General features: G+C 41.8%; 1 protein-coding gene across 1 annotated transcript in view; it reads right to left on the reverse strand.

The window, feature by feature from the left end:
* Positions 1-555: 555 nt before the first annotated feature.
* The window catches only part of GMCL1 (germ cell-less 1, spermatogenesis associated), a 209,386-nt gene continuing 196,379 nt past the window's right edge, over positions 556-13,562 (reverse strand). The window contains exon 15 of the mRNA XM_077469455.1: positions 556-11,826. Within this exon, the coding sequence (XP_077325581.1) occupies positions 11,698-11,826 (129 nt within the window). The 3' untranslated portion in view covers positions 556-11,697. The remainder of the gene's footprint in view (positions 11,827-13,562) is intronic.

The raw sequence follows: 13,562 nt of genomic DNA on the forward strand, positions 1-13,562 counted from the left end.
AATGGCTTGATGTTTTTTGGACATTTATTTTATCTAAGAGAAATTCCCAAAACATGGCCTGTTGGGGGGTACTTGAGGACTGAGGTTTAGATCCACTGCTTTAAGAGGCACTCAGAGGATCATGGAGGCTACCATATCCATCTATTCTGTGGGAAGGCTAGTTCCCTGGCTGTCATGTTAATGCTTTGGCTTCAGGGCTGTCTGAGTTGCTGACTGAACATGTATAAAGATGGGGTCATTTAAAGCACACAGAGTCAGGCGTTTCAAAAATACTTGCGTTAGATACAGTTAGGCAACCAGCTTTTTTTTTTCAGAAGGGGGCAGCAATGGCAGCTCTCATATATCCTTTATGATGGCAGTCATCTCATACATCTCTTATAAAGCCAGCCATAAGAGAAATACATATGCTGCCATTATTGACCTTTAAACTTTTATACTTCCGGGCAACTGCCCTGCAACAATGCAAAAAAATAAAAAAAAATAATCTGAAGTCAAAATACTGATAGCAGAGAAAACAAAATGAAACAGATGGCAAAGAAAGACAGGACAACCTACCCGTGTTTTATTTTTATTTCAAAAAGAGCAAACGAATGCGATGGGGAAAAAAATAAATAAAAATAATAGATGAGGAACTGAGGAATTGTTATAGCTTAAGACTTCAAGTGTAGGCGGCAAAATACTTATACATACAGTATCTTTACCGTGTCACAGTGTTTGAGTCTTCTTAACAGTCATTTTAGACACACAGAATGACAGACATACATGTTAATTAAAAAAAACAAAAAAAACAACTTTATACTAGCAGAACATGTTTCCCCAGCTGAGCACAAAAATGAACGTCAACAGGAAAAAGTTAAACGATTCATTTATAACCAAAATATATAAAAGCATGTGTAACAAATTGCGGTTTCATATTGTTAAATGGTGATAGTATACATGTAAACTGTTTCTCAGGCAGAAGTGATCACGTGGCTTAAAAATTTGATGACCCACCCCCCACAGGTTAAACTGTATGTCCAGTAAAAAAAAAAAAAAAAAAAAAAAAAGTTTTGGTTGAAGTAGGGAAGGGTAAAAATCCAAGTCAGGTTTGTTACCTGGATCTCCAATACAGAGATTCCCCTTCACTTCCTGTCCCGCTGACATTTAGCAGACTGGAAATGAGGGAACTCTCCAACAGCAACACAGACAAATTGGATTCTTCCCTTCAGTGGAACCTCTAATCATTGTTTTTTCTTTGTGTGTTCCGTTACAGATTTTCCTTTACTTCCTGTCTGGTGAAACCACTGACAGGACAGGAAATTAGGGTAAATCTCTCAGAGAACCTTAACTTTTTCCACCGCCACCTACTGGCCCTTTAAGAGCTTCTAAATGCTGGGAGGTGGAGGGAGCCAATTACAGCAGTCAAATGAATGGAAAGCTCTAGACTGCATCGGGAACTTTCCAATCCCCAACAGCAATCATGCTGGGAGCATGTAGGGCATGTGCTCTCAGCATAGAATGTTTACATTTAGGATGCATAGATGCAGTCTTTTGGCATTAAAGCCCACTGCCAAGAGGTCACATATATGCGTACAGCCAGGCAGAATGAGGGTCATCTTCCCCTCCGCTATCCCATTGGGGAGATTACCCTTCACTTCCTGTCCCACAGTCAAAACAGGAAGTGGGAGGGAATGCCTGAAAATTAAGGGACTCTATTGGGAACCCCCAGATCACCAAAACTAGTGTCCCCATAGTTTGAGATTTTCAAAAATGTACTTCAGCACATAGGCTCAGGCTATAAAGCTTTCACAAACATGGTGGAATATCTAGCTCATCAATCTGTAAACGTAACGCTGGTATAGGACTCTGTCCTGGCTCCCCTCCAGTCCTTTCCACCATCCAGCAGTCAAAGGAGGAGCAGAAGTTTGTAGTGTACTGTTTAGTCTGCCCATAAAAGGTTACACTACACATGCAGGGCCATCAGGACACATTCAGAAAAAGCTTAGACTAGCATTATCTTTTCATTGAAAATGGTAATGACAGGCATAGTTTGCCTAGACACTTTCTAGAGTACCACAATAAGTCCAACAATGGTCTACGAGTATGCCTTATGGAGACTGTGTCCAGGGATTTCCCTGTGGTGGAGACTTTTCAATGGCTCTACCAAAGGGAGACATATTGGATATATAAATGTTCAGTCCACCTGAACAAAGAGTTGGAGGTGGGTTCTATACTATAACCATCTTCGGGTGGCCACCAGACAGTCGCTATAAACCCCAACTATGAGTGCGTGTCATAATAAATTAACTTTTTCATATTTGCACTAACAATTTCTATTTATTTATTTATTTTCCGCAGGCTCCTCTTGTGCTAGAGACCACCCTCCCCCTTGTAATACATTATACACAAAAACTTCTGACTTCTATAACTATGAATATTGACTTCCATAGCAAGTGCATACAGTGCAAGTGCACTGTAATTAACTGTGTAGCTTTACTAGCCTATTATGCAGATGTGTGTATTCCTACACATTGACACATGTGCTGTATAATCTATACACATCAGTATTCCATATATTATGACCATGGTCCTGTGTAACAAACATAATATGTACATGCTTTTAAAATATGTATTCATTATATAACATAACTGCAGCTTCAATTTTCTTAACCAATTATCCTTTTAATCTCTGAAGTGTTTGTTATTTATTGTATTTACTGCTTGGCGGGCAGGCTGGAAATTGTAGTTCCATACTGCCTTACATTCTTTTTTTTTATTACTAAATGAATTTTTAAACCTCTTGCCTGTTTGTGTGCATATATTTTTGTTTTTATTATTTGACTTTGGAGTCTGTCCCCTATAAATCCAGCTCGATTCCTTCCCAGGCATGAGGTTTGACAAAGGAGCTTTGTACATGCTCTAAAACATGTTATCGCTCCCTGTGATGCCACTTCTGGTTGCTTGTGATTCAAGCTAGTTCTGGAAGTTCAGTGGCTATCTTGCCGCTGTTTCTCCTTCCCTTTTGACTGCTGGACATTGGGAAGGACTGGATCTTATATAGGAGAGAACTATACCAGCATCACATTTTTTCAAATTGATGAGCTAGATATCCCACCATTTTTGTGAGAGTATTTTATTCTTTTCATAATTACGGGTCTGGCCAATCACAGCGCCAGAGCCGCAATAGCCGGAAGTAGCCCGGGGAGAGATGTCGCCAGCTGGAGGGGGAGATGAGGACAGGCCAGTGATTGCTGTAATAGTGGAGACTACTAAAGTAATTCTTCAGTTCCAAAGGTAGTGCATGTGCATACTTAAATTGGTCGAAGCTTTACCAATGTAACATGTCCTCCTCCCAGCCCTGCTTAGCTTTCCATAAAAATGCAGTATTTGCTGTGCATGTTTTAAGTCTATTAATGTAGTTTGCTTGCTAAACCTATGCTGATAAGGTAATCGCTTTATAAAACGCAAAAGGATAAAACATACATTTTAACAGAGTGTAGTCACCCTCTTGGCTGTGCAGTCTGGCAGGGGATAGTTGCTGAATAGAATTACAAAGTATAACTTTAACAAAAACGTTTTACATTTGGATACAGAGGTGAGGGATTAGAACCCTGTGTCAGGTTTCAATTGCAGTATATCCCTGTTAGGGAGATACACTTTCTCCAATTGTTCTGATCACAGATTTTACCAGGAATGAGAGCTGGGGTATATCCAAAATGTTGAGTTCCCACTAGAATGAGAATAAAATGGAAATCTTCCAATGGTGACACTGTTCCAGTGACATCAAAGTGGAGATTTCCCTCTTTCCTATTGAGTCTGCAGAAGAAGTGAGCGAGACACAAATGGATTTGGATATACTTTAAAAGGCAGCTTATATAGAAGTCTATTGAGGGTGGAAAAAGCGGTCATTTAGGCTGGGTTCACACCGCTGCGGCAGCGAGAACCGGATGTCATTCGCACCGCACTGCAGTGCAAATCACATCCGATCTCTGAGCGATGCGAGTTCAGCCATACAGATAGTATGGCTGAATTCTCATCGCACCCGCCGCAAACTCGCACGGGACCCTTTTTTGGTCCGCAGCAGAATCGGAACGCATGGGTGTTCACACCATGCGATCCAAGTTTGCAGATCGCACTGCGATATGCGAACTGATCTGGGGGTGTCATTAACATTTCACTGACACTCCCAGCAGTCCGCATAGGGCAGTGTGAACTGCCGGCGGGAGGCATGCGATGCGGGAAAACGCAGCGGATTCGCGGCGTTCCTGCATCGCTCCGGTGTGAACCCGGCCTAAGGGTGGCATGAAAATAATCTCCTGCAGCTTTGTGAACAGGCACTAAACATCCATTCAGATGTTGTGAAAACACCCGTTTATCAGGGTGTACTCCACGCACCACTGTATTCTACAGCTGAAATTATATTCACCTTCTCAAAACATAATGCATCTGCAACCCAATGTTAAATGCAAATGATAGTAAGGCTTTTCTACAAGGAAAATCCACACCTAGTCTTGCAGTGGGGCTCCCCCACACAGCAAGGATTCAATACTCATTTTATCAAAAGGGAATAATAAAGTGCAGTCATAAAAAGCTTATCCCTTACTCCCGCTGACTTCTTCACAGCCGCACAACTAGTCCAGAAGGTCAATCTTCTCCCTGCTCCATAGGTCACAGGAACTCCTGCACTGTAAATGAGGACATCAGGAGTAGCCCACATCCTGGAGCGTCAGAGAGAAGAGGAGAAATACACTAGCTGGCGGGGCGGTGAGGGATAAGACTAGTAAAACTTTTTTTTATGTTCCACGAGTCAAAAACAAGCATTTATCCCTTGCAGTCCAGGAGGTGTCCCACTGCAAGGGTAACACCTAATTTTACCCATGGCTTAGCTATAAAACTAGCTTTCTGTAAGCTACACACATATGCAGATTTTACAGGTGGCTCTTGGCCACCAATCACTGCAACCATTACTACTCATTATCCATAAGTCAGATCCAAGAGACTGCCAAACAGAACAGAATACATAAAACATCCACTGCTTCCGCAGGTTATACAAATAAGGAACACTTATTTAAAATTTAGAAGAGCATACACTGGCCGAAAAAAAAAAATTATGATTTATCTGTACTCGGCAGAGTCTCTTCTAAACCATTTAAGTTTTATTCTACACAATGTCACACACAGTGTCAGCCAGAAAGAGCTATATTATTAGGAAATTATGAACCAGAGCTTTGACTGATGAGAACTTTTCTCCATTTCTACAGTCCAGGCCGTAAAAGGAGTTTCCATTACATGGAAACAAACATTCTATAGACTGAGCGTCAAAGGCCAATACACAGAATATAAAAAAATTCAAGGCATTGTGCGAGTCATAAAAAGGTCACATGCCACACTAGTTTACAATGCATTTGACACTGATGCAAAGTCATGTCATTAGGACTATGTACTTTAAGGCCTTGAAAGTGGGTAATAAAGGGTAATCGTACTAAATCAAGGGCACTGCTAAAGCTGCAATCCAGGCAAAATGTAAAACCCAACAACCAATGCTGCAAATTACATGGAATGGAAGATGTGGCTTGCTTGGTGAAGATGTGGCTTACTTTTAGAAAGTTGCTGGAACTGCCCCAACCATTGTTTGCCACATCATGTTATGCTGCCTCTAAAGCTAAACATGCATAGCTCATTTCTCTCTGGTGTATCTCACGGGCAAAATGAAGGTGAAAGAATGGATTCCCCCATCTATGCTAAACTGTGTGGATGGAGGAATGTCTGCCCTCAGCTACAGTATTAAGGCAGCTATTCAGGCACCCGATAGAATGCAGTCACTAGCCAGCTAATTTTTCACCCAGCTCAGTTGATTTTAATCTCACACTCCCCATTCTGTATGCCTGTGTAAAACACGGCTTGACCATACATCCTAAGGCGATTGCCCTGTGTACTCTGCCTTTCCTGCCCATTCAATATAAATCAGTTCAATAATAACTAGGTTGTCAATAAACCGTAAACCATAGTGACCAATCAGAAATCCCTCTTTATCTGGCTGACTGAATCCTGATTTTTTTTTTTTTGCTATTCTCTGCGCTGTACTTTAAAAAAAAAAAAAAAACATTATTGGTACTCCAGGTTATAGCCAGCCTTCATATTTTAGAATTATTGCTTCTAGGTGTCTGCCTGCAAAACCTGTGTTCTCCAAGACCATTGGTACAGCAAACATTCCTACTATAACGCAAACTGGAAAGCTAGTCAGACAGCTAAATACACAATTGAAAGATGTGAGTGTGCACTGGCTTACCTGCAGCAAGATTTTAATTAAGCGTATCAAGTCTTGCAATTAACGTCTCTGTGCTCATACCAACAAGAAAGAATATAACCCTATTTTACTCTCCACCACCAGCCTCCACACTGAATCTGACCAAGTAGCAGGGAGGTGATGCGGAAAAAATGCAAGACCAGAAAACAGTGAAGAAATTAAATTTAAACTATGCTGAAAAAGGGAGGTTTAGAGAACAGCTGGAGAAAAACAAAACAAAAAAAAAAAAACACAGGTGTGAGTCAATAATATAGTTTGGCAGGTGAAGAGAGCACATATATACATACAAATCTCAACTGTGTACTTGAGCTGTTTGCCTGGAGGATCCCTTTAACGGGGACCTACTGGGAAATCTCAATAGCAAATATGCGAAGGATAAGACTTCATGAGCATTTTTTAGATTTCAAAGTGTCTAGAAAAAAAAATGCATACTGAAAACACTTCAGTTTTAAGCACCTGTGGGTAACTGTTCAGTGACGTTTATTTTCAAATTGAGTATACCCAAGAATTTGGGAATAAAAAAAAAAAAGGCAGTAAATAACTGCGCGATGGAGAAGTAGGTCCAAAGCTCTTTTGGTTCTACTTCTCCTGTAGGTCACAGGAGTACAGAACTTTTTGCACTCCGGTGACCCGTATTCAGCCAACAGAGAGTTAAAGTCTGCCATCGGCTGAAGTCACATTCAAATCTTAGGGAAAAGGAATATCTTCTGCTGAAAGAGGTATTCCCTGGTGACCAGAATGGAGTAATTGGTATTATACAAAAGCTACTGGAAGGCAAGCATTGATTAGCAGTGTATAACTGAGACTTGTATTTCCATGTCGAATAGGTGTGACATTTAAATTTCCTAAACAGATAACTAGATATAGCTGCATAAACAAATCCAATACTGCAGCCTACACTGATTGTGAATTCTTTTGGGCACACCATTAGTAATATAACCTGTACACAAACAGCAACATTACCAATATTATATACGTAAGGTAATACACTGTACAGATTTGTGCTAACGCTAAGGAATATCATTTGTGTTGCTCTTCAATGACTGTACATTTTTAATTTAAACAGAAGTAGAAGTACATTAAAATACCTTATACCAACTACCATGTAGAGAAAAGAGGTGTATACTTACCTATTCTCTAAGCGCTCTGGTGCAGTCACATGATCAGCTCCCAGTGTTGATTTCAGTGTAGAAAAGGGACAGAAGACAACGGATGCCCTTTATTAAAGCGGAGGTCCACCCTAAAGTGGACCTCCGCTCATCGGAACCCTCCCCCCCTCCGGCGCCACAATTGGCACCTTTCAGGGGGGAGGGGGGTGCAGATACCTGTACAGTACAGGTATTCTGCACCCACTTCCGGGATAGCTCTCTGCGGAAAGGGGCGTATATTACGCCCCTTTCCGCAAGTGCCCGCCCCTTTCCGCAAGTGCCCCGCTGCTTGCTGGGAAACACACAGATCCCAGAGGCAGCGGGGACCGTCCTTATTGCGCAGCGTGATTCGCGCATGCGCAGTAGGGAACCGGGAAATGAAGCCGAAAGGCTCCATTTCCTGATTCCCACACCCAAGATGGCGGCGGCAGCACCCGACATACGATCTACAGATCGGCTTCGGGTGCCGACATCGCGGGCGCGCTGGACAGGTAAGTGTCACTATTTTAAAAGTCAGCAGCTGCAGTATTTGTAGCTGCTGGCTTTTAAAAAAAAAAAAAAAAAAAAAAAAAACGCGGAGTCCCGGTGGACTCCCGCTTTAAGTCTATGGGTGACGTCACTGTATAGGCATTGCAGCCGTTGTCAGGGATCTCTCTACACTGAAGCTGGCTGCTGGGGAGATCATATACATGGATCAGAGAGCCCTCAGGAAGCAAGTATAAAGATCTTTCCTCTACATCAGTGGTCATCAACCCTGTCCTCAGGGCCCACTAACAGGCCAGGCTTTATGTATTACCTTGGGGAGATGCAGACTAGAATACTGCAATTGCTGAGCAGCAAATTATATCACCTGTGATGTATTCCAGTTATCATGCAAACCTGACCTGTTAGTGAGCCTGAGGACAGGGTTGATGACCACTGCTCTTACAGGGTAGTACTGGACTTCTACTTTAATTCAATATTTAAAGCAGTATTAAGACCATTATATTACAGCCTACCAATTCTTAGATGTGATAGCTGCATTTGTTTTTTTCCTAGGCTTCCTTTCAGCTGATAATCCAGCAAATCTGTTTTTCAAGAGAACAAGCTCACCTGCAGATGTATCAGTTACAAAAATACCACAATGTAAATATTCACCAGCATACCACAGATCTTTTATTAGGTACAAACTTTTTTTAATTGAAGAACACATCACATGCCTGACGAAGGGGTCCTGCATGGCCCCAAAATATTGCACTGTTTGTTATGTGATCTTCAATATATAAATCTCTTGGACCTAAATTGAAGATCCGTGTCGTACATTTTCCAGTGTCCAGCTGGGGTCACTACAGCACCAACTACTTTTGAGAGCTCCTTTAAGGAACATGCAATGGGAAGATGGACGGTTATCAGTTGCAAAGATGAGACAACCCATTTACCACTGACAGTGGTGCCTACAATGATCAGTTTTAATTTATGTTAAACCTTTATGTGTGGGTTGCAGTTTGACTTCAATTTGCTAGTGTATCTAAATCTGCCAATACATCCAACTCTACCTTCCCCCAGACTGTCAATGTTGCTGTCCAAAAAGTGGCTCCTATGCTCCTTCATAATATAGGAACATAATATAGGCACTATAATATAGGAGCTATGTTACTGGCCAGATCACCAGGTAAAAACAGAGGGGAAAAAAGCTGTTAAAAAAAAAAAAGTAAACTAATTCAGCCACCACATCTGATTGGTAATCTGCCCTATATTACATTTTTGTTTTTTTGAATTTAATACCGCTTGAAAGCAGTAATAAACCCAAAAACAAACATTACATTGCAGCTTACCAATTCTTAGATGTGCTGGCTGCAATTGTTTGCTTTAGGCTGTCTTGTTTTCACCTGGTGAGCTGGCCAGTAAGAGACCTATCCCAACAGACTAAAGGCTGTAATTAAAGCAAAAGGTGGTAAACAAAATACGGACACAAGGGGGTGATCCTTTTCCAACTCAGTGATTCGGTTTTGGATTCTTTTCTGACACGTAGAGTTAAAGCTTTAACTTGGATGTTAAGTTGCACTAGTAAATACAACTGGATAAAACTTAAAACTGTCTTTTCAGGCTGCAAGGCAACAAAATTTGATTTTTTTTTTTATATACCTCACTGTACCTCCTGCAATTTCATTTTGTGCCGGAGCTTCATATAATAAGACTGTTAACTGCCATTTTCTCTTACCTTGAGCAGTGTGACTGGTCTTGTACCTACCCCCTATAGTTTTATGCTAGTTTTGAGCTTGTAGGAGAAGGAACTTCACTCCCAGTTCTGCTCTCTGTATAGACTATAGTGATGATGCCATCAATAATTTTACAGGGTAAAGTTTGTGTCTGCAAAATTATTGTGTGTGCAATAGGGATTTAGGACTTCTGGGTATTAAAGAATATGTTTAAGTGAAAGTCTCTGCTTCTGGATATCTGACAACCTTTTATTATTAGAAAATATGAAGGCTGCCTTAGATTACCTCAAACTGTTAGTTTCCTGGGTGTTCGGCTCATCCTCTGGCTTCAGGACACTAAGTCACTGTCACTAATATTCAGAATAGGGAAATTGGTGAGAGGTCCTTATCTAGATACCAAGGCAGGGACTCAATTCTCAAATATTAAACAACTCATCTGGCTTTTTCCATTTCATACTGCAGGCAACTACTTAGACTTCAATCCCGAAACATAAGAAGGTAATGAAGTTAGTGTAAGTTTTAACAAGAGCCCGCCTTCATTATCTTAGGTCTACAATGACATTTCTTCAGACACACTAAAAGCTCATCTCTAGAAAGCATTCAACAGTTAAGCTGGAGGTCTGCAGGATCTTTAAGGCTTATAGGTGAACTATATTAAAAAATAAAAGGAAAAAACATGTTTGTCTGAAAAAAAAAAAAATGTTTTTTTTTTAAACAAAGAACATAGATAGTTACAACAAAATTATGAAAACAGGACATTAAAAATTTCCTTCCTCCTTTGTTAAATAGTAGGCATTAAATAGCATGCCAGTCTTTGTTTGGCAACCCCATAGGATTAGCACTTTTTAGGTTCCATAGAAAAGAATAATGACAGATCGCATTGAGATTTCCAAACAGGAGAATCTCTGTGTGATGTAATATGTACTTCCAACATTCAGAAGCTTGGCGCTGCCAGAAGAAGCCCTACGCAGCCCAATCCTTGCAAATACTCACATCTTGCTCATCAAGTTTGAGCTTTGTATGGGCCACCCTTCATTATTACAAAATAAATAACAAAATCTGCATGGCAGATTGCTGCATTCCTTTGAAAAGCTACTTAAAAAAATATAAGCACCAGCTACAAGTCTAAACAGAACATTATATATACATATATTTTAAAGGTAACATTTGGCTTGCGATGGTAAAGCAGCACTTTTGGCAGAACAGCCTACATTCTGTAAGACACAGGCTTTCTTTGAAAACTAGAGCAAAGAAAGTTATAAATTGACCAAGGTTAGGACATAGCTTTGATTTTCCAACTTAAAAATGGAAGTTCAAAGAAAACTGAAAGTCAGCAGTTTGGGATCCAACAATGCTAAAAATGGTATCGCTTACTATCTGGTTAACCTGGCTCAGTTGTGAATATATTTAATTATCTCCTAATGCCAGAGCGCACATAAGTTCCAAGCCAAATGTACCATGTTGGGGAAATTCCAGGATTCATTATGGTTTTTCTCTATAGGAAGAAAATCTTGGCAAGTAAATAAAGAATGACAGATTGCATTCAATACAAAGGGTTCTCAACACTGTCATAGATTTCACCTAAACTTCCAGTTCAATTTGCAGAATTTGCCTAGCCAACTATCTGCTGCTGAACTCTGCTATTGCAGCAGGGCTACGTACTGCAATGATTTTCTTCTCCGACAATCTTAGATACCCTTAAACACTTGTGTGGGAAGGGAGGGCCCGTGTTTTTACAGGGATCTCTCTCAGATGAGAACAATTTAGTTTTCTGGGGGAAGTCCCTTTAAATCCCATTTCTTTAAAATGATCTGAATGGGACTAGCTGCCGAAAGCCATATTACTCTTTATCCTTTGCCCTAGAATTCATAAATATACCCTGGTGCATTCAACGTTACATTCTTTATATCCAACAGAAAAAGGCTTTACAAGCTGCAGAACCCCACAGCAAAGGTCAAATACTGAAACTAGAGCACAAATAGTTCAGCAAAATAAACCAGACGGCAAAAAAAATAAATGTTCCCTTTCTAATTATACTTTGAGATATTTGTGTGCAGTTGTCTTCTTAGCTGTCATTGTTGTCCAGCTGACCTTCTGATTCTGCCCGTTTCTCAGGAGATGTGTACAAGAAGTTGCAGCAGATGTACAGTGGGTACACAAGCAGGCGACTGTCCAAGTTCATTATCACTTGTTCCTAGAGGAAGGCAACAAAACATTTGATATTAGAAAAAGAGTAAGATGCTGGAACAAGCCCAAATAAGTTATTCTAAAAAATGTATAAATCAAGTAATGGAAAGTAAGCATTCTTCATATAAGCAGACATATCTTTAAAGGGATTGTAAAGTTTCTCTTTTTTTTCTATAAAAATAACAAACACGTTATACTTACCTGCTCTGTGCAGTGGTTTTGCACATAGCAGCCCAGATCCTCCTTTTCTCTGGTCCCTCTTCTGTGCACCTGGCCCCTCCCTCCTGACAAATGCCCCTACAGCAAGCAGCTTGCTATGGGGGCACCCAAGCCGAGCTGCAGCTCCATGTGTCCGTTCAAACACAGAGCTGCGGTTCAGCCCCACCCCCCACCTCTCCTGATTGGCTAACTTATTTTAATTGACAGCAGTAGATGCCAATGACACAGCTGCTGTGTCTCAGCCAATTGGGAGGGAGAGTGCCAGATGGCCGAAACACTCGTGGATATCACTGGACAGAGATGGGCTCAGGCAAGTATTTGGGGGGCTGAGATGGGAGCTGCACACAGGAGGCTTTTTATCATCTTAATGCCGTTAAGATGAAAAACTTGACTTTACAACTCCTTTAAACATGAACCTGCAAGGTCCCAAACATGGCTAATATAGCAATACTAGGGATGCGCCGAAATTTGGGGCGAAAATGGCCTTTACGTCAAAATGCCGAAAAGGAAATTGTGCCTATAAGGGCGACAAAAATTGTGTGGGGCCCCGCCCGGGGGTGTCGTTCTGGAGAGCTCCTCCCCTCCCCTCCCCTCTCTCGACAAGGCGGCTGAAAGCAAAACAGTGCTCTATCTATGGAGGAAAGCGGTCAGCACACCGCATTAAAGAGCAGCTTGTCGGTATGATCAGAGGGAGGAGCATTATCAGTGTGCAGCACCTCAGGGGTTAAGAGTGCAGGACATGTTTGACATGCTGTTAGAAACAGCCCACTCGCTTCACTGCTTAACCCCCGTGGTGCTGCACACTGATAATGCTCCTCCCGCTGATCATACCGACAAGCTGTCCTGATCCTGTTTGACATACTAAGGCAGGCTGTATGATGGCCACTGGTGAGGCACAGGCAGCCTGCAAATGATGGGCACTGGTAGGCTGCTGGGCGCTGGCAGGCTGCATTTAAAAGGAACCTGGCAAGGCTGCATTGATCTCCTGTACCACGTGTGCAGTCTCTTGCCAGTCTCCTGTACCACGTGTGCAGTCTCTGGCCAGTCTCCTGTACCACGTGTGCAGTCTCTGGCCAGTCTCCTGTACCACGTGTGCAGTCTCTGGCCAGTCTCCTGTACCACGTGTGCAGTCTCTGGCCAGTCTCCTGTACCACGTGTGCAGTCTCTGGCCAGTCTCCTGTACCACGTGTGCAGTCTCTGGCCAGTCTCCTGTACCATGTGTGCAGTCTCTGGCCAGTCTCCTGTACCACGTGTGCAGTCTCTGGCCAGTCTCCGGCCAGTCTCCTGTACCACGTGTGCAGTCTCTGGCCAGTCTCCTGTACCACATGTGCAGTCTCTGGCCAGTCTCCTGTACCACGTGTGCAGTCTCTGGCCAGTCTCCTGTAAAAAAATAATAAAAAAATAAATAAAAAACAGTCATTTTCAGTATTCATCTTTTTCGGCATTGGTTTTTGGGCTAGTGTATTTTTCATTTTCGGTATCGGTTTCGGCACCAAAAAACCCATTCGGTGCACCCCCAATACT

Source organism: Lithobates pipiens, unplaced genomic scaffold (assembly GCF_037356315.1).
Source record: "Lithobates pipiens isolate NorthernLeopardFrog02 unplaced genomic scaffold, aLitPip1_a1.2 Scaffold_8, whole genome shotgun sequence".
NCBI lineage: Eukaryota > Metazoa > Chordata > Amphibia > Anura > Ranidae > Lithobates > Lithobates pipiens.